At 40.0% G+C, this 18,679-nt stretch overlaps 1 protein-coding gene across 3 annotated transcripts in view; it reads left to right on the forward strand.

The window, feature by feature from the left end:
- SGCD (sarcoglycan delta) overlaps positions 1–18,679 on the forward strand; it is a 409,144-nt gene that overhangs the window by 291,373 nt on the left and 99,092 nt on the right. For all 3 annotated transcript variants that reach the window (XM_019924818.3, XM_073802750.1, XM_073802751.1), the window contains one exon: positions 13,174–13,246. In XM_019924818.3, coding sequence (XP_019780377.1) covers positions 13,174–13,246 — 73 coding nt within the window. The remainder of the gene's footprint in view (positions 1–13,173; positions 13,247–18,679) is intronic.

Consider the following 18,679-nt stretch of genomic DNA (forward strand, 5'->3'; position numbering starts at 1 on the left):
ATCTCATTAGACAAAATCGTGTCATGGCCACCCATAGCTTCAAGGGAGTCTGGGAAAGTGATTATTTAGCTGGGCATTTTGCTTCCATGAAATACTGATATTTTGTTGGCAGGGGAAAGTGGGTGTTGATAAAGTAACACGCTGGCCATAGTAGTGATAAAGTCAGTGGATGGGTCAAAGTCACACAGTCAAAATTACCATGTGAGTCACCTGTATAGTGTGTCCATTTTGAGGCTTGCTTTCATAGTAAGATTGTATTCTGAAGTTTAATCAGTCTAGTGTTTTAATGCTCTCAGACGTTCAGCACTTTCATTAAGATTTCAACTTCCTGGGCTTCCCTGGTGGCGCAGTGGTTGAGAATCCGCCTGCCGATGCAGGGGACACGGGTTCGTGCCCCGGTCCGGGAGGATCCCACATGCCGCGGAGCGGCTGGGCCCGTGAGCCGTGGCCGCTGAGCCTGCGCGTCCGGAGCCTGTGCTGCGCAACGGGAGAGGCCACAACAGTGAGAGGCTCGCGTACCGCAAAAAAAAAAAAAAAAAAAAAAGATTTCAATTTCCTGGTTTTGCTTTTCAAGTCCTCATCCTCTCACCTGAAAATGACTCTGTTTCTTCAATTATTTTTAGACAGTGTTTCTTCATCGTCCTCAGTTAATGTTTCAATTCCCTTCTCCATAGGAAAGCATCACCCCCAACCCACTTGGCAACAGGAACAAAGTGTTCTACTTCTTTTTCAATGACCAGGAAACCCTTAAAATCATGTACATGTTGTTTTCCTAGGTCTCACAGGCATCCACTGACTCTCTGAGTCGTGATTGGTCTCACACTGTGAGAGACAATTGAGAACTGAGATCTGGACAGAGGAAGCGGTGTGTTCAAGTCTCCCTTCTTACCCTTATTTCCAAGTGGAAGGGCAGGCTTTCCTTCACTTGGTCACACAGTTCATATCCGTTCTCTCCCTTTCTCCCCTCACTGTTGGCCTGATTGTGGCTGCCGGTCCCACAGAGACCTGGAGGTGACTGTGAGTGGAGTGCCACATTCATCCCATTCATGGGACACACAGTACCTCGTTTCTGAGAGCCAAGGAGTCTCTCTCATGCCCAGCTCTGCATTTCATGTCAAGAAGGCTTCTCAGCCTGTGGCTGAGGCCCTGTTGTCCATGTACTGTCCTAACTCAGAGGTTGCCTTATTCTGGTGTTCCATCAATGTAATACAAAACCAGTGAGTTGAGATTATTTGTTTTATTGTGTGGTTTTATTTACTATCAAAAATAATGTCGTCATAAGAAACTGAAACGAGGTTGCTTGCTGCTTGGCTGCTCCCTTTTATTTTTTCCAGTTTGGGCTTAATGATACACCAGGCATGAGCTCTGGTCTGTTGCTTTCTAGAGTAGAGTTTGTTTAATTAAACTACTTGTCTCTTCATATCTTGCCAGAATATTTCTGTACGTGAATCTTAAATTGCGCTGCGGTTTCACATTCTACACAATTATTTAAAGTGTGCACCCTGATGGTATGGTCGGTTCAGTTACACTGTTAGAGTACTTGAAAGGAAACACGTCTTATTTTCTTCTTCTCCATTGTTAAGATTCAGATTATTCAAAGATTTTTTTTGTCATTCTGGCCTTCTATCATTGTCATCGACATCATCTTTATTAATACATAATAATAGATAGATAGATAGATAGATAGATCTGCCATTGAGCAGACTGGTACCCCTATCAATTTTGGTTACTAACCATAGCTGGGTCTTCAGTATCTAATATCCAATATCTAATACTCAGGTGTCTTAACTATACTTCTCTTGTCACCAAGTGGGAACTCTTGCTGTAACCATTTCTCCACATCCCACTTTCTCCTCTGCCCACGAGTCCACCTCCAGCTCTTCATAGAATGGCTCCTATGATGTAAATGACCCCCATGTTGCTAGATTCCATGGACATTTAAATTCCTCTTCTTAACTCTAAGTACCAATTAAGCACGTACGTAACTCCTCCCACCTTCTTGGAATACTTGTCACTCCTGACTTCCTATGTTACACCATTTCTGGTCTTCTTTCTGTCTCTCTAGCCTCTTCTTTTCAGTTTCCTTTGATGTCTCATCCTCCCATACCCAAACTTTAAATGTTGGAATCCCTTAAAATTCTGACCTTGGCTGTCTATTGACATCACTGTAACCATTTCTTGGATAATTTCACATATTCTCTTGGTTTCGATGATCGTCTGTATCCCAGTGATTTTAAGTTTATATACCAGTGGTTTAGAACTCTACCTTGAGCAATATACCTGTACATCCAGTTGCCTCCATAAGCATCTTAATCTGGGGACTCCATAGATACCTTAAATTCAACAGAGCCGAAATTAAACTTGTCCCCCCCCTGCAACCAAAACCTGGACATCTCTTACTCATCCACCCCTCATATCACTGAGTTCTTTTAATCCTACCACCTCAATCACTCTCAAGTTCATCCTTCCCATTTTTTTCACCATAAGTTCTTTACTCTAGGCCATCATCATTTCTCACATGACCTACTGAAATAGTCTTCTGATTTCTACGCGTTTGCTCTTGACCTCCTATAATGCATTCTACAGGGTGTACCGGCACACCTTGGAGGTAGTATGGTTTCCGTTCCAAACCACCACAATAAAGCGAATCTTGCTATAAAGCAAGTCACACGAATTTGTTTGTTTCCCAGTGCATATAAAAGTTATGTTTACAGGATACTGTAGTGTATTAAGTGTGCAATAGCATTACTATGTCAACAAAAAACAGTATACTTACCTAAATTTAAATAATACTTTATTGCTAAAAAAAAATGCTGACCATCATCTGAGCCTTCACTGAGTCATAATCTTTTTGCTGATAGTAGCCATCAACATTGAGGCAAGACCCTCTGACTCATTGGGGTGGTGGTGGCTGAAGGCTGGCATGGCCGAGGCAATTTCTTAAAATAAGACAACAATGAAGTTTGCCTCATCAATGGACTCTTCCTTTCATGAAGGATTTCTCTGTAGCATGCAGTGCTGTTTGATAGCATATTATCCACAGTAGAACTCTTTCAAAATTGGGGTCAGTCCTCTAAAATCCTGCCGCTGCTTTATCACCTAAGTTTATGTAATATTCTAAATCCTCTGTTGTCATTTTAACAGCATCTTCACCAGGAGCAGATCCCATCTCAAGAAACCACTTTCTTTGCTCATCCATAAGAAGCAACTCCTCATCCATTAAAGTTTTATCATGAGATTGCAGCAATTCAGTCACGTCTTCCAGCTCTACTTCTAATTCTGGTTCTCTTAATATTTCCTCTACATCTGCAGTGACTCCCTCCACTGAAGTCTTGAACCCTTCATCCGTGAGAGTTAGAATCAACTTCTTCCAAATTCCTGTTAATACTGATATTTTGACCTCTTCCCATGAACCATGAATGTTCTTAATGGCATCTAGAATGGTAAATTATTTCCAGTGGTTTTCAATTTACTTTGCTCAGATCCATCAGAGGAATCACTATCTATGGCAGCTATAGTCTTATGAAATGTATTTCTTAAGTGATAAGACTTGAAAGTCAAAATTAATCCTCGTTCCAGATGCCACAGAAGGGATGTTGTGTTAGCAGCCATGAAAACAAGATAAATCTCCTTGTACGTCTTCATCAGAGCTCTTGGGTGACCAGGTGCATTGTCAATAAGCAGTAATATTTTGAAAGGAGTAAGTCTCACCAGTGAACTTAAAATATTCAGTACACCATGTTGTAAACAGATATACTGTCATCCAGGCTTTGTTGTTCCATTTATAGAACACAGGCAGAGTAGATTTAGCAAAATTCTTAAGGACCCTAAAATTTCAAGAATGAGAAATGAGCATTGGCTTCAGCTTAAAAGCTTAAAGTCACCAGCTGCATTAACCCCTAAGAGAGTCAGCCTGTCCTTTAAGCTTTGAAGTCAGGCGTTGACTTCTCCTCTCTAGCTGTGAAAGTCCTAGATGGCATCTTCCAATATAAGGCTTGTTTCATTTACACTGAAAATCTGTCATCTAATGTAGCCACCTTCGTGAATTATCTAGCTAGATCTTCTGGATAACTTGCTGCAGTTTCTACATCAGCACTTGCTGCGCCACCTTGCACTTCTACGTTGTGGAGATGGCTTCTTTCCTTAAACCTCATGAACCAACCTCTGCTAGCTTCAAACTTTTCTTCTCCAACTTCATCACCTCTCTCAGCCTTCATAGAATTGAAGAGAATTGCTCTGGATTAGTCTTTGGTTTCAGGGAATGTTGGGACTGCTTTGGTCTTCTCTCCAGAACACTAGAACTTTCTCCATATCACCAATAAGTCTGTTTGACTTTCTTATCATTCGCGTGTTCATTAGAGTACCATTTTTAATTTCCTTCAATAATTTTTCCCTTGCATTCACAACTTGGCTAACAGTTTGACACAAGAGGCCCAGCTTTCAGCCTGTCTTGTTGGCTTTTGACTTGCCTTCCTCACTAAGCTTAATCATTTCTAGCATATGAACTGTGTTCAGCTGAAACATTGGAGTAACCAGAAAATTATCTTTCACAGAAGACAATGTTCATTATTCATAGAATTATTACATTATTCATAGTGTTTTTTAAAAATGCTTGTAAACACTGTGAGAGACTTAAAACTTTTCTTTGTCATGTTGCCTGTACCTTCACAGGAAAAATAGAGCTGGATTCATAGCGGCTTCTTGTATTAAGTAAAGGCAATTTCAATTGAAATTAAAATATCAAATGTCAAAGAAGCTAGATTTTGTTGGAGAAGTGTAAGGTTGCCATGGGCACAGCTGGCTTTGGGTATTAATCACTTGGCCTTGACCTCAATTTCAGATCTTCCCATGGGCCCTGTGGTCATTCTCTGTCTCCCTCTTGTCCAGCACATCACTAGATCCCATTGGTTTTCCTCTTAACATATTTCCTAACCCACCTGCACTTCTCTGTCCTGGCTGCCAGTTCTTTAGTCCAAGCTGTCATCATGTCTCCTCTGCTTCGCCTCATTTATCTTTGCCCTCTTCAAGTGTCTTTTCCACAATACAGTGTCTCAGACAGCTCAGGCTGCTGTAACAGATACCACAGACTGGGTAGCTTAAACAGCAGACATTTATTTTTCACTCTTCTGGAGACTGGGAGGTCTGAGATCAGGGCACCAGCATGTTTTACTTCTGGTGAAGGTTACAGTTGGAGCATGTGACTTTTAGGGGGACACAAATATGCAGACCATAACATACCGCCACAGTAATCTTTGAAAAATGCCAGTTTGCTCGGGTCTGCTTAATACCCTCACTGTGGGACTTCCCTGGCAGTCCAGTGGGTAAGACTCCGTTCTTCCACTGCAGGGGGCGTGGGTTTGATCCCTGGTGAGGGAACTAAGATCCCGCATGCCATGTGGCACGGCCAAAAGAAAGAAAAACCTTCACCTTGGCTCTGCATTACCTGGGCCAACCCACCTCTCCAGTCTCATCCCACAATGCTCACCCTTGCTAAATATGGTCTGGCCACCCCAATCTTCTTTATTGACCTCAGCTTCCCAACCCTGCCACCTTTGCATAATCTCTTCTACCGTTCCTTCCCCCTCTTAACTAGGTTGTTCCTAATCACTTAACAAATATCAGGAAAACTTCACTTTTTCAGGGAAACATACCTGACAGACCAATCTATGACCCCAAGTATTATACTTTCAAAGACATGTTTGATTTTCCTTTCAAGTCTGTATCACCATTTGTCACTATTGTATGTTATTTCTGAGTTTATTTCATTACTGATTCTTTGAACTAGCCAGTGTACCCTACTGGAGAGTACTACATTCTACTGGTCTATAAGCTCCGTCTCTCTCTGGTTCACCTCTACAGTCCCCTGCTCAATACGTATTTGTTAAATACATTTAACTTTGGGTTTATCAAACCTACCATGCTCCTCTCCTGGTCCGTTGGGTTCATCCAACCAGGTTATCTGGAGGTTCCTAAAACATCAGGGCTGGAGGTGGCCTCATGGACCATCTAATCCCCACCCCCGCTTTGTACAACAAATGGGGAAATAAGACCTGAGGGCAAATGGCCAACAGTCAGCTATAAGCTTATGCAAAATCAGCACTAAAAATCAGGTCTTTGGTTTCCCAGTTCTCTGATATTTCAGGAAATTGAATCATTCCTTCTCCCATTTTCTTTTCTTTAACATCTTTATTGAAGTATAATTGCTTTACATTGTTGTGTTAGTTTCTGCTGTATAACAAAGTGAATCAGCTATACATATACATATATCCCCATATCCCCTCCCTCTTGTGTCTCCCTCCCACCCTCCCTATCCCACCCCTCAAGGTGGTCACAAAGCACCGAGCTGATCTCCCTGTGCTATGCGGCTGCTTCCCACTAGCTATTTATTTTACATTAGGTAGTGTATATATGTCCATGCCACTCTCTCACTTTGTCACAGCTTACCCTTCCCCCTCCCCGTGTCCTCAAGTCCATTCTGTACATCTGCGTCTTTATTCCTGTCCTGCCCCTAGGTTCTTCAGAACCAGTTTTTTTTTTTTAAGATTCCATATATGTGTGTTAGCATACGGTATTTGTTTTTCTCTTTCTGACTTACTTCACTCTGTATGACAGACCCTAGGTCCATCCACCTCACTACAAATAACTCAATTTCATTTCTTTTTATGGCTGAGTAATATTCCATTGTATATATGTGCCACATCTTCTTTATCCATTCATCTGTCGATGGGCACTTAGGTTGCTTCCATGTGCTTCCTTCTCCCATTTTCTTATCACCATTTTTTAGATTGACATCCTTTCTGTGTTTTATAATCTAATATTGGTATGAAAATAGAACCTTATCTTATCAAATAAAATATGGTTGTTATTAAGGACTGTCATTCAGGATATATCTACCCAAGCAACAAGAATTGGAAAATTTAGAACGTTGACTTCAAACAATGGTCATCAGATATTTTAACTCACATATGGAACCTATTAAACATTTTAGCTCCATGGTTTTAACCCAAAGATGATTTTTAGTCTATTTTCATTTATACAGAAGCATTAATCATAATTATGCCCATGTTAATGAATGTATGTCTAGAAATAATTTACCAGAGCAAACTCCATTAAGCTAGTTTAATTCCTTCATCAATTTTCTAAACAGTAGTCTTAAACCATGTCTGCCCTTTTTAAAAGCTTTTCTTGAAATTAGTGTCTGTAAGAGTAGTTCTTTTCTGTGTACTAAAAAGATTTGATCTATCATAATTTTCTTAAACTCCAATGTTACTAATTATAACTTCTATCATGGTAATTTTTTCTTTTGTGTCTTATGTTTCTCTGGAGTCCAATTTTCCTGTATCATAATTTGCATATCTAAATTTTTCTTCCAGTATTTAGTCCATGGCTATTTTCAACAGGTACAGATTTAGGCACTTTAATGTTTCTTATTTTTATAAAATTGAATTTCCCCAGATCATAAAGAGTTACAAACAGGTTTTTGGTTTTTTTTAGTTATTCTCATCTACAGTAAATTTTGTTCTTCACCATTTTATCGCTTATGAGGTTTATTTTCTGGTGATTATTTCTACCAATTAATTGTAGTTTGAATTGGACAAACGTCTGTCTGCTTTAATTTGCTTCTTCCTTAAACACTGAGAACATTTTTAACATTTTGCTTTGATATCCCAGGGTTGCTCTGTTTTCCTGGCAGGGATTGGAGGTGGCTAAAGATAATCTTCTGTTTAGATTAGATTGTTACCTTATGAAATTTTAAATCTGGGGAGAAAACACTTTAGCTCTGACACTTCTCATCCCATCCCTCATTTTACAGTGAAGGAAGTCAAGGGCCAGAGAGAGTTATGTGATTTGCCCAACATCACAGAGATATGACTGGATTTCAGGGCTCTTGACATCCAGGACACTCTGAGGGAAAAGCATGACCAAACTGACCTCTGAACTTGAGCATACTTTCTGGAGAGGAGAAACTGCCTTTTTTATTACTATGGCAACAAAGTGCATTAGAGATTTTTTGACGAGTTTACTTCCTACCTGTGCTAGTCGGAAAAAAGAGCCATTGAGCTGATCTTTATGATGATTCAAAACACTTTAGAAAGATCCTGTCACATGCTTTATAAGTTCCTGATTGATTGTGTGGAATTAAGTTACTGGGCAGAGAACCAGCTAATGGAAACACATTGATGAAATCATTTCTGAGGGACATTAAATGGAACTTAAAGCTGAAATGGCTTTATGGATTTTTTCACACAAACTGTTTATGAACATTTATTGCCAGTAAATTATATTGTGTTAAAAGAAGGAATCAGTAGGCATGGCTTTAATAGAAACCTTTTTGAAATAATAAAATTGAGAATAATTTATTATCTGAGAATGGATAGAGGATGGGATGGGGGAATTCATCCTGATGAATGACTGTCCACTCTGCAGCTTTTGGGAAAGTGAAAAATGGTGTGGAAATCAGAAATCTGTTAGGACTTGGAAAGAAATGGTCTTTTTGAAATGTATTAATATCTCATTTCATTGTACGTGGGAATAGTTTTTAGAAGAGGAGTGATAGGGGATTTAGCAGCTGTTACCTGAGGCTATAAACATGGGTATTTGTTCATGTTTCATAAAAAGATGAACAAGTAGCTGAATGAGGGTCTAGAGTAGGGTCAAGGGCATCAGTTTCAGAGCTGAAATGCTAGAGTTCAAATTCTGGCTCCCCCTCTTCACTGTGTGACCATAGAAAAGTTTCTTGACTTCTCTGACTCTCACACTCCACAACCGTAATAACAGAAATTAATAGTCCCTTCCTCACAGGGTTATTTTCATGATCAAATGAAGACAGTTTCAATAGTTTCTACTTTGTAGTAAGTGCTTTTAAAATGTTATTTTTTAAGAGTCATAGAGGACCCAAATAAGAGGAAGAAAGAATAGGGTTCATGAACATTTTAGTACTAGCAGTAGTATTTTATTAATTGTCATTTGATGATTACTGTGTACCAGAGATCTCATTTAGTCTTCAGAATCCCTGGGAGATGAGGGTACTACTCATATCTCTTCTTTTCAGAGAAGGAAGCTGAGTGTCAGAGAGATTCATGCCCAAGGTCACTCAGCTACTGAGAGATTTTGATAAGTTCCCCTGAGAAGTCACATGCATGAGTCTGTCCTCCAGTATGTATGGGACATGTGGACCCCTGTGGCCGAAGTCCAGCAAAAAAACATTCAAAGGGCATCTGGTTGGACGATGGAAGCTAAAGGAGCATGAGCGTCTTGCCCTTCACTTTCATCCACCACCAGAGCCTGTCAGTTACCCATCTCCTCCACCTGTCAGAGCCCATTCCCTCTGGATTTTGCTTGCTTGCCATTTAATGAGTGCCACATTGGCCTGGCTGAGAAAACAAGGCATTAGGGCGCTGGGTCTAAATGTTGGTTCTTTAGTCAGATGCCTGGATGTGAATCTCAGCTCTAGTGCCCACTGGCCATAGGACCATGAGCCCCACACGTCTTTAGCCCCAGTTCTCTTATCTGTAGGTTAAGCAGGTTCCTTGGTCTGGGAAAGAGAACACAAGCCTTCTGATCTTATTCTACTTTAAAGAGATATTTCTCTTCAGCCCCAATAGCATTCCTTTATAAGCATACTCCTTTATGTTAGTGGTATAGTTAAAATGCACCGGGGTGTGATTTTAGACATTCATTTAATATGTGAGGTATGAGGAATTTTATAGCAGTAAATTAGTACTCCCATAGAAGTGGTAGTACTAGTTGAATTGAGTCCAGGAGGAGTCTTGGGAACCTAAAGTCAAATCTGGTTATATTCTATATAAGACCTTGCCCCTGCCCACACAGAGCTTACGATCTAGTTGAAGAGATAAGATGAATGTCTGCGAGGTAAATCCCAATTAGTGTGTGCTCAGTGCCTAATGAGCGTACGTAGTCATCTTACAAGTATTTGTTGAGTGCCTGCGCCGTGCTAGACAACGAGGATAGGACAGAGAGCGAGACGCACTCCTAGCCAGGAGCACAGCAAACGCGCTTGCAGGTCAGAGAGCTGAGGATCCAAGCTCAGGTGTTCAAAGGAGACCATGTTCTTTCCACAAACACAGATAGTGAGCATCTGTAATGTGCTGGATGACTTTATTGTCACCCTTTTTCCCCCTTGGCCTTGCTTTCAAAGGGTGGCAGAGCTCAGCGCCCCCAGCTGCAGTGGAGCCGTTCCCTCTTGAGCCTAGTATAGCCAGAAGTAAGAAGTAAAGTAGCAGATGAAGTTTTCTCATGGTATCTGACAAATAAAGAAACAGGCTCCGTACAGAGTTTGGATGGGATAAAGAAAATGGCCCGAGCTTTTGAGGTTCATTCTTCATAACAGCCGGTCATTCCTCATTTTTGGACAACTGTTCTGAATGAGTGTAATCTATGTCTTACCGTGTGCACCTACTTGGTACAGTCACCAGAGTTGCAAAATAGATCTCCTTTGACTTCAGAGATCTTACAAAATGATGGAAAGAGCGGGCATGAGAAAGAGGTGAAACATTAAGTGTTACAGCATTCTAGAAACAATTCAAATAATGAAAGCTGTCCATGGGCAATACTCATTGTCATTTGGGTGAGTCAGACAATTACAGCTGATTTGGAAAGAGATAATGCTCTTTCTGTTGCAGCTTTCATGGAATTCTCGGTAGAGGAAGAGGAGATTTGAGCTGACACTAGAGAGTAGAGACAATGTAAATAAACAGAAATAGCTCTCCTCTCCTTATTGAGATATATAATTGTTCCTTTAAATATGTAGATATAGATATTTTTAAATAGAGCTCAAATGGCTAAGAACTAAGCATCTCTAAGAATGTCAAAGAGAAGTCCCTGTTAACTACAGTAGCAGCAGATGGGAGTTGTTCAGTGACAGACAAGATGGCACTGGGAGATGGCTGAGGGCATGGTCTTGGGTTTCACACAGCTTAGAGCCACCTTCCGATGTGTCAGTCCCTGTCCTGTGACTTCGGCAAGCCTGTTTTATCCACTTGGCAGCCTCCACAGTGCCTTTGACCTAGGTGCTCCTCAAAGGATCCCAAAAATGTTGGAGAGGGGAAATGGATATTCTTCAAAACCAAATGTAATACATATGTAACAAAAGCTACAGTATAATTTGTAATCCACCCCATTCTTACTCAGTTACTGTATTAGTCAGAGTTCTCCAGAGAAACCGAACCAATAAGGTCTATACAGAGAAAGATTTATTGTAAGAAATTGGCTCACACAATTATAGAGGCTGAGAAATCCCACACTCAGCTGTCTGTGAAATGGGGACTTAGGAAGGCCAGTGGTGTGTAATTTAGTCTGAGTCCAAATGCCTGAAAACAAGGGGAGTCAATGGTGTTGATTCCAGTGTGGGTCTGCAGGCCTGAGAACCAGGACCATGGACAGCAGGAAAGATCAATGTCCCAGCTCACAGGGTGAGGCAGGAAGGGCAGGGCGGAATACTTCCTCCCTCCACTTTTTTGTTGTATTCAGGCCCTCATCTGATAGGATGATGCCCGGCTTACATTGGAGAGAGGAAACTGCTTTATTCAGCGCACCTATTCAAATGCTAATCTCATCTGGAAACACCCTCACAGACGCATCCAGAAATAATGTTTAGCCAGATATCTGGGCACCTTTTGATCCTGTCAAGTTGACACGTACAATTAAGCATCACACTTATCGAGAACACAGTAAAGTTTCAATCACTAGAGCAAAATAAATAATATATACTTAATAAAACAGTGAACATTCTTATGAAATTTACACCAAAAAATGTATTTAACAGGGCTATGGGTACATTTTGCAAGGCATCTGTATATTTGAAATGATGTGATTTAGGATCTTGGAAAGTAAAAGTGTCTACGGGCAGAAAATGATCTTAAAAGTCCCCACGTGGAGTGTCTCTGTGCCAACTGGAACTGTCAGTTTTATGGGGTTGTTGCAGGGAATAAATGAGATATATCTATGATGGTATCCAGCAATGTGGTAGTCACTCAAAAATGTTAGCTGAGAATAATAGTTATTATTCACCAGAATATTCTTTTAGTGACCATATATGATGTTAAGGCAGAAAAAAAATTCTGATTTTACTTACAGTGGTCTATTACTCATATCAGAAAGATTAAATATTTCCATAGTTGCTACAAAAGTCAGGAAATCACTTCATTCTCCTAGAGTCATTAGTATGTCGGGATAAACCTGGATTTGGAATAACAGTGGTTAGTAGAGGATTTCTAGACATTATACCAATGCAGGAGGATTCTAGAAATTCACACATGAATGCAAGATATTATTCCATCCCTTCTTACAGCATCAAAGAAGCACACTGAGCATATAAAAATAAACACCTTTACTTCAGGATAATGCCTGGCTAAGTTTAATTGAAAAACAAATATCCAGTGCCATTGTCTGTGATAAACTGAGGCTTAAATGATTTGAAGACACTTTGGGAGCAGACAAATTAGATAATCACAATCTTTACAGCTGGAAAGGTTCAGCTGATGTTGACAAGTTGTAAAGATAAAAGCTTATATAGCAAAGTCAAGAGCTAAATGTCTAGATTGGGTCGGGGATCAATGTTAATACTCAAATTGTAGAAGCACTGAACTTCCAATGATCCCTCATAGTGTTCTGAGTTTTCAAGATTATCGTGTAAAACTTGATTTACTGAAAAACTTTGGCCTAATCGTCCTTAGGCAAATACCTTACAGTCTTACAGTATTCTCTACCGTCTAACCCATTTCTTAGATGTTGTACGTGTTATGTGATTTGTGCCCCATGCTGCAGTAACAGAATTTCAGCTGCTGGTTTTCAAAACACTTCCAGTTGGGTGACTGTTAATAGTTTATGAGAGACATGAGTCAGACCGTGCCGTTTCTAGGCATCTTGTTTTGTTTTTTTTTTTAAGCCAACATGGAATTTGCCTCATGGCCTGACTCTGATCTCAGCAAGAACACATTCAAAAGAGTTCCTTGTTTTTTCAAAGCCTGTTTGCATGAGTTGATTGAATGCTCTCCTAGCATGGAGACCTGCCCTAGAGCCAGTGGCAGAATACCTGTGTACTGGGTTGTATAAAGGATTCACTGCCTTTAGCTCCATTCATTGTGCTGACTGTGCCTCCCAGTGACACATCCAACTCTCCAACCTCTGTTTGCTTTTTTCTTTTGTTTACAGGAGCAGAGGGCACAGTGTTCCCTAAATCTATAGAGACACCTAATGTCAGGGCAGATCCCTTCAAGGAACTAAGGTAAACTTCTGAGTATGGTTTGCATTGATTAAGTGGCTGTTTGCTCTCTTTGTGCAACTGGTTGATGATCCATTTTGAATATCTATGATGTAACAGTATCATGAGTGTATGAACTGGGAGAGATTAGAAAGGATGTGAAGCTAAGCTACAACTAAGAGAAGATTTTCTCTGAGGACTTAAAGTTGAAAGTTTGGAGGAAGTGGTTGCCAGTCTTGGAGTTGTGAGATTTGCAGTGTGTATTTCCTGATGTATTTTGTGGTACCAAAATCCTCTCCCGTTAGAGAACTAATCGGTAATTTGTGCTGATCAGCCCAAAGAAAAGTGGTGTTTAAAAGAAGCTGAGCTGTAAATACAATACTTTTTTTTTTCTCTATCTAACAAGCTCCCCATTTTCTGGAATGATATGGTGCTAGAACTCCCTTCTGTGCGTATTCCATGTACTGGTGTTAATCAGATATCCATAAGCCTGCTGCTTTTAGCAGAAAAGGGCTCTGCGATGCCGTGTACTTACCAACAACTTATGGAAAGCAAAAAGGAACAATAGACATACTGACGGACAAATAGACAGAGATGTAGCCTAAAAACCATTCCTGCCACTAAAGAGCTATCCCCAGCCCTCCAAATGAAACACATATAAAATGGTATGATGATACAAATATAACTTTAATTTTCACTATGGAATTAGAGCCATGAAGAATTCAGTGAATATTGGCTTTCTTCATTTCTCACAGTTCTTTTAATTAAGACCAATCATAAATCCTCATAAACATCCCTGAATAACTCTTGCATAAAAACATCAACTGTAAGCAAACGCACCTGTATTGCACAAGTCATACCTTCTCTTTCACAACCAGCCCCGAGATTTGTGTTTTGCGAAAACAGCAGCAGCCACGTTGGAGCTTGCATTTCCCTAAACAGAAACATGTCCTCAGTAAGTGGAGAATATATCACCTCATTACAAAACCATAGCATTCCTGCCAGGCCTGTAAGTCTTTATGAATATAGGGAAATAAGTCGGGCAAAAGGAAGAGGATAATCGGTGGGGAGTGAGAACCTTTTCTCAGCAAAATCCCGTATACAGTGGGCTATATTTTTAAAATTACATACCACACTGTGACGTTTTACGTGTTACTGAAATAACCATTTTCACCAGGTCTTCCAGAGGCCAGAAGTTGCCTGACTCTCTGTCAATTAGATCCTGGGTTTCATATTAATGTGCCAAAGCTGGAATCTTTTAAGCAAATCCACCCAAGGAAATGTGCATTTTAGGTCCCTGAGAGAGCTCATTCTCTGAGAATGCACTGCATCCTTGTGGCTATGATGTAAGAACTCTTTCAAGCAGGCTAATGGGTGGCCCAGTTCCCTGTCTTTTCACAGTCCTCTTTAGGAGCAGGGGGTTTTATTTGGGGGGGAGGGGGGTTGTTTTTTACAGAACTAGTGAATGATTTGTGCTGATCAGCCCAAAGATAAGTGATGTCTAAAAGGAGCTGAACTCTATCGTTTACCACGATGTTCATTGCAGCTCTGTTTACAATAGGCAGGACATGGAAGCAACCTAAGTGTCCATCGACAGATGAGTGGATGAAGAAGATGTGGCACATATATGCAATGGAATATTACTCAGCCATAAAAAGAAACGAAATTGAGTTATTTGTAGTGAGGTGGATGGACCTAGAGTCTGTCATACAGAGTGAAGTAAGTCAGAAAGAGAAAAACACTGTATGCTAACACATATATATGGAATCTAAAAAAAAAAAAAAAAAAGGCTTTTTTGGTCAGAGATTCTGCCACAAAGCACCATTAAAAAAAAAAGGTCCAGAGGGATGGAGAAGCTAAGTCATCACATTCTAGGCTCCTGACTCAGTTCAGGCTATTACGCATCAACACAGTGTGAACAGGGGCAAACAAAAGACCAACTTAAGAATTACATACTAAAGTCTTTTTGTGCTGCCCTTATTTATACTTAGACTGACTTCTCAGATAAACAGCTAAAACTTAAATATCCATCCATGTCCCTCGGCTACTCAATCAAACATGAGAAAAATGATATCTATTTTAGAGACCTTCTCTTTGGGGATAATTTTTGTTTCCTCAAACCCCTTTCTTGGCTGCTGGAGGGTTTTTTTGTTTGTTCTGCTGTTGTTTTCTGTTTGCTTGTTTGTTAATGAGAAGCAAATTTTAGGCCTCTGACGTGTCTTCCTGGAATATCTCAGCTCCCAGCTAAAGGAATGGTAGCTTCCTCTCTGTGAGCATTTTGGTTCACTGTGTTTCTTATTAGAGTTACTATAGTTACTATATTTGCCGTATTTGCTTAAGACATTTGTAAATAATCCAGGGTTGAGCTGAAAATCACAAAAGAGGGTTGTTTCTCTCCAGACAAACAAGGAGTGTTGGTAAGGTCTGCGCCCAACACCCAACTCAGGCGTATTTGTAGACTCTGCTGCTGCAGGGCAATTCTGAAATCATGACGTATGGCTCTAGATTCAAGACTATACTTAAAAATGTACCAGGCACCACCCCCATCCCTCTAATAAGAAAAACTAACTTTGAATAGAAACTAGATTTGAATAAATTCATGACTTAAAATTTAAATATTTTAAATGTTCACACAGTTTTGTTTTTTGTTTTTTTTCCCCAAAGTCTATATAAGACAAATGGAAAAAATCCCTGATCTCAGGCTGTGCCTGATCTGGGACTGGAAATAGGCCATTCAGTTTGACATAGGTATTTTCTGTAAGAACAGAGACTACCTTTGAATGACTACCTTGCTCTAAGCATTCTTTTCAACTGTGAAGTTTCCTTGTAGGATTCTGATCCTACCAGAATAGGAAATGGACTGTGAAATCATATTTCCCAGTTGTATGCCATGACAATTGTAAAAGAAAGGAAGAAGGTTATATGGACCAATGTACACAGACAGCCAACTCTGTTCCCCTAAATATCACTAAAAGCTTGGAAGGAACCACAAAAAAGCAAGAAGCCAGAAGGTCTTCATAAAAGGATTCTTCATCAGCAGCCGGGCTGATATGTTTTTACTCTACCTTCAATTATAACAAGGGTGGTGACCTGATTTTCCATTTCATTGTCTGTAAGGAGCTGTTTCCCAAGTGGTTTTTTTCAGATTCTTTTCCCATATAGGTTATTACAGAACATTGAGTAGAGTTCCCTGTGCTGTACAGTAGATCCCTGTTAATTATCTATTTTATGCATAGTGGTATGGATATGTTAATCCCGAACTCCTAATTTATTCCCCACCCCCAACTTGGTAACCATAACTTTGTTTTCAAAGTCTGTGAGTCTTGTTTTGAAAGTAAGTTCATTTGTATCATGTTTTTTCGATTCCACATATCAGTAATATCATATGATATTTGTCTTTCTCTGTCTGACTTACTTCACTTAGTATGATAATCTCTAGGTCCATCCATGTTGCTGCAGATGGCATTATTTCATTCTTTTCTATGGCTGAGTAATATTCCGTTGTGTATATGTACCACATCTTCTTCATCCATTCCTCTGTTGATTTAGGTTGATTTAGGTTGCTTCCATGTCCTGGCTATTGTAAATACAACTGCAATGAACATTGGGGTGCATGTGTCTTTTTGAGCTATGGCTTTCTCTGGGTATATGCCTAGGAGTGGGATTGCTGGGTCATATGGTAGTTCTATTTTTAGTTTTTTGAGGAACCTACATACTGTTCTCCATAGTGGTTTTACCAATTTACATTCCCACCAACAGTGCAGGGAAGGTTCCCTTTTCTCCACAGCCTTTTCAGCATTTATTGTTTGTAGACATTTTGATGACAGCAATTCTGACTGGTGTGAGGTGATACCTCATTGTAGTTTTGATTTGCATTTCTCTAATAATTAGCGATGTTGAGCATCTTTTCATGTGCCTTTTGGCCATCTGTATGTTTCCCTTGGAGAAATATCTATTCAGATCTTCTGCCCATTTTTCTGATTGGGTTGTTTGTTTTTTTAATATTGAGCTGCATGAGCTGTTTGTATATTTTGGAGGGGTAATCCGTTGTCAGTTGCTTTGTTTGCAAATATTTTCTCCCATTCTTTTCGTTTTGTTTATACCAAGTATTTTTTTGACACTTTATTAAGAGTCAAGGCATGTGATAAATACTTGAGATGTAGAGTTAAATGAGTACTCAAATAATTTATAGTTAAGGAGAATAAGACAGAAAGGAACCTCAAAATACAAGGTAATGAAATGTAGGATAGATGTATGAACCAAATCAGAGGAAACACAGAGAATTACAAAAACCTACCTAAGAGAGTTAAATAAGGCTGCCCAAAGGAAGTGACATTTAAGTTGCAAGAAGAAAAAAGATAAAACCCAAAAGTACACCTCAGAATTCAAAAAGTGTGTTTCTCTACAGCCATTTAATGTAGGGGAAAGTACCCCAACCTATTTCTCTAGCTCCCAAGAATGTTACTGTGTTATTGACAAACATGAGGGATTGTAATTTCCTCATGACAGCTGTCTTCTTTAAAAAATTGTGTGAAGGCAGTTTCAAATATGGTCGCAAAAGACTAGAGATTGTTACAAGCTTCAAAAATCAGTATGTGGGCTTCCCTGGTGGCACAGTGGTTAAGAATCTGCCTGCCAATGCAGGGGACACAGGTTCGAGCCCTGGCCTGGGAAGATCCCACATGCCACGGAGCAACTAAGCCCGTGCACCACAACTACTGAGCCTGCGCTCTAGAGCCCACGAGCCACAACTACTGAGCCCACGTGCCACAACTACTGAAGCCTGAGCGCCTAGAGCCCGTGCTCCACAACAAGAGAAGCCACCACAATGAGAAGCCCTCAGGCCACAACGAAGTGTAACCCCCACTCGCCGCAACTAGAGAAAGCCCGCGCACAGCAATGAAGACCCAGTGCAGCCATAAATAGATAAATAAATTTATTTATTTAAAAAAAGAAATCAGTATGTAATTCAATTCAGAACTGAAAGATTCACTGATAGCAAACCCATTCTACAGCCCCAAATAAATAAGGTATTACTTTGTTACTGTTTATTTTTCTCCATAATATTACCAGGGTTTTAATGACAAAGCTGAAAAATGATGATACATCTGTTACTCCCAATAACGCACTTGAACGTTTTGCAAAATTTTTTTTTTAACCGGGTGGGTACTCAGTCTGGCTCCTTTGGAAATATGGGAATTTACAGTTTGTGTGTCTTATAGGGAAACAGGGATTAGACAAGCCTCCCACAAGTTGACAAAAATGAATTTATTCATTCTTTAATTGTATTTTAAAATGTCTGTAGCCAGCTAAGTGTTTATGGGCTCTCAGTGGTTTATAAATTTAAGTGGCAAGAACAGTCTGTCAGAGCTTCAGGGCTCATTTAATTTGGGGCTTGGCAGTCCTCCTCCACTTCTTTGTCCTCTTCAAAATTCACAATACCAAAAATAATGGCTC

Source organism: Tursiops truncatus, chromosome 3 (assembly GCF_011762595.2).
Source record: "Tursiops truncatus isolate mTurTru1 chromosome 3, mTurTru1.mat.Y, whole genome shotgun sequence".
Classification (NCBI taxonomy): Eukaryota; Metazoa; Chordata; class Mammalia; order Artiodactyla; family Delphinidae; genus Tursiops; species Tursiops truncatus.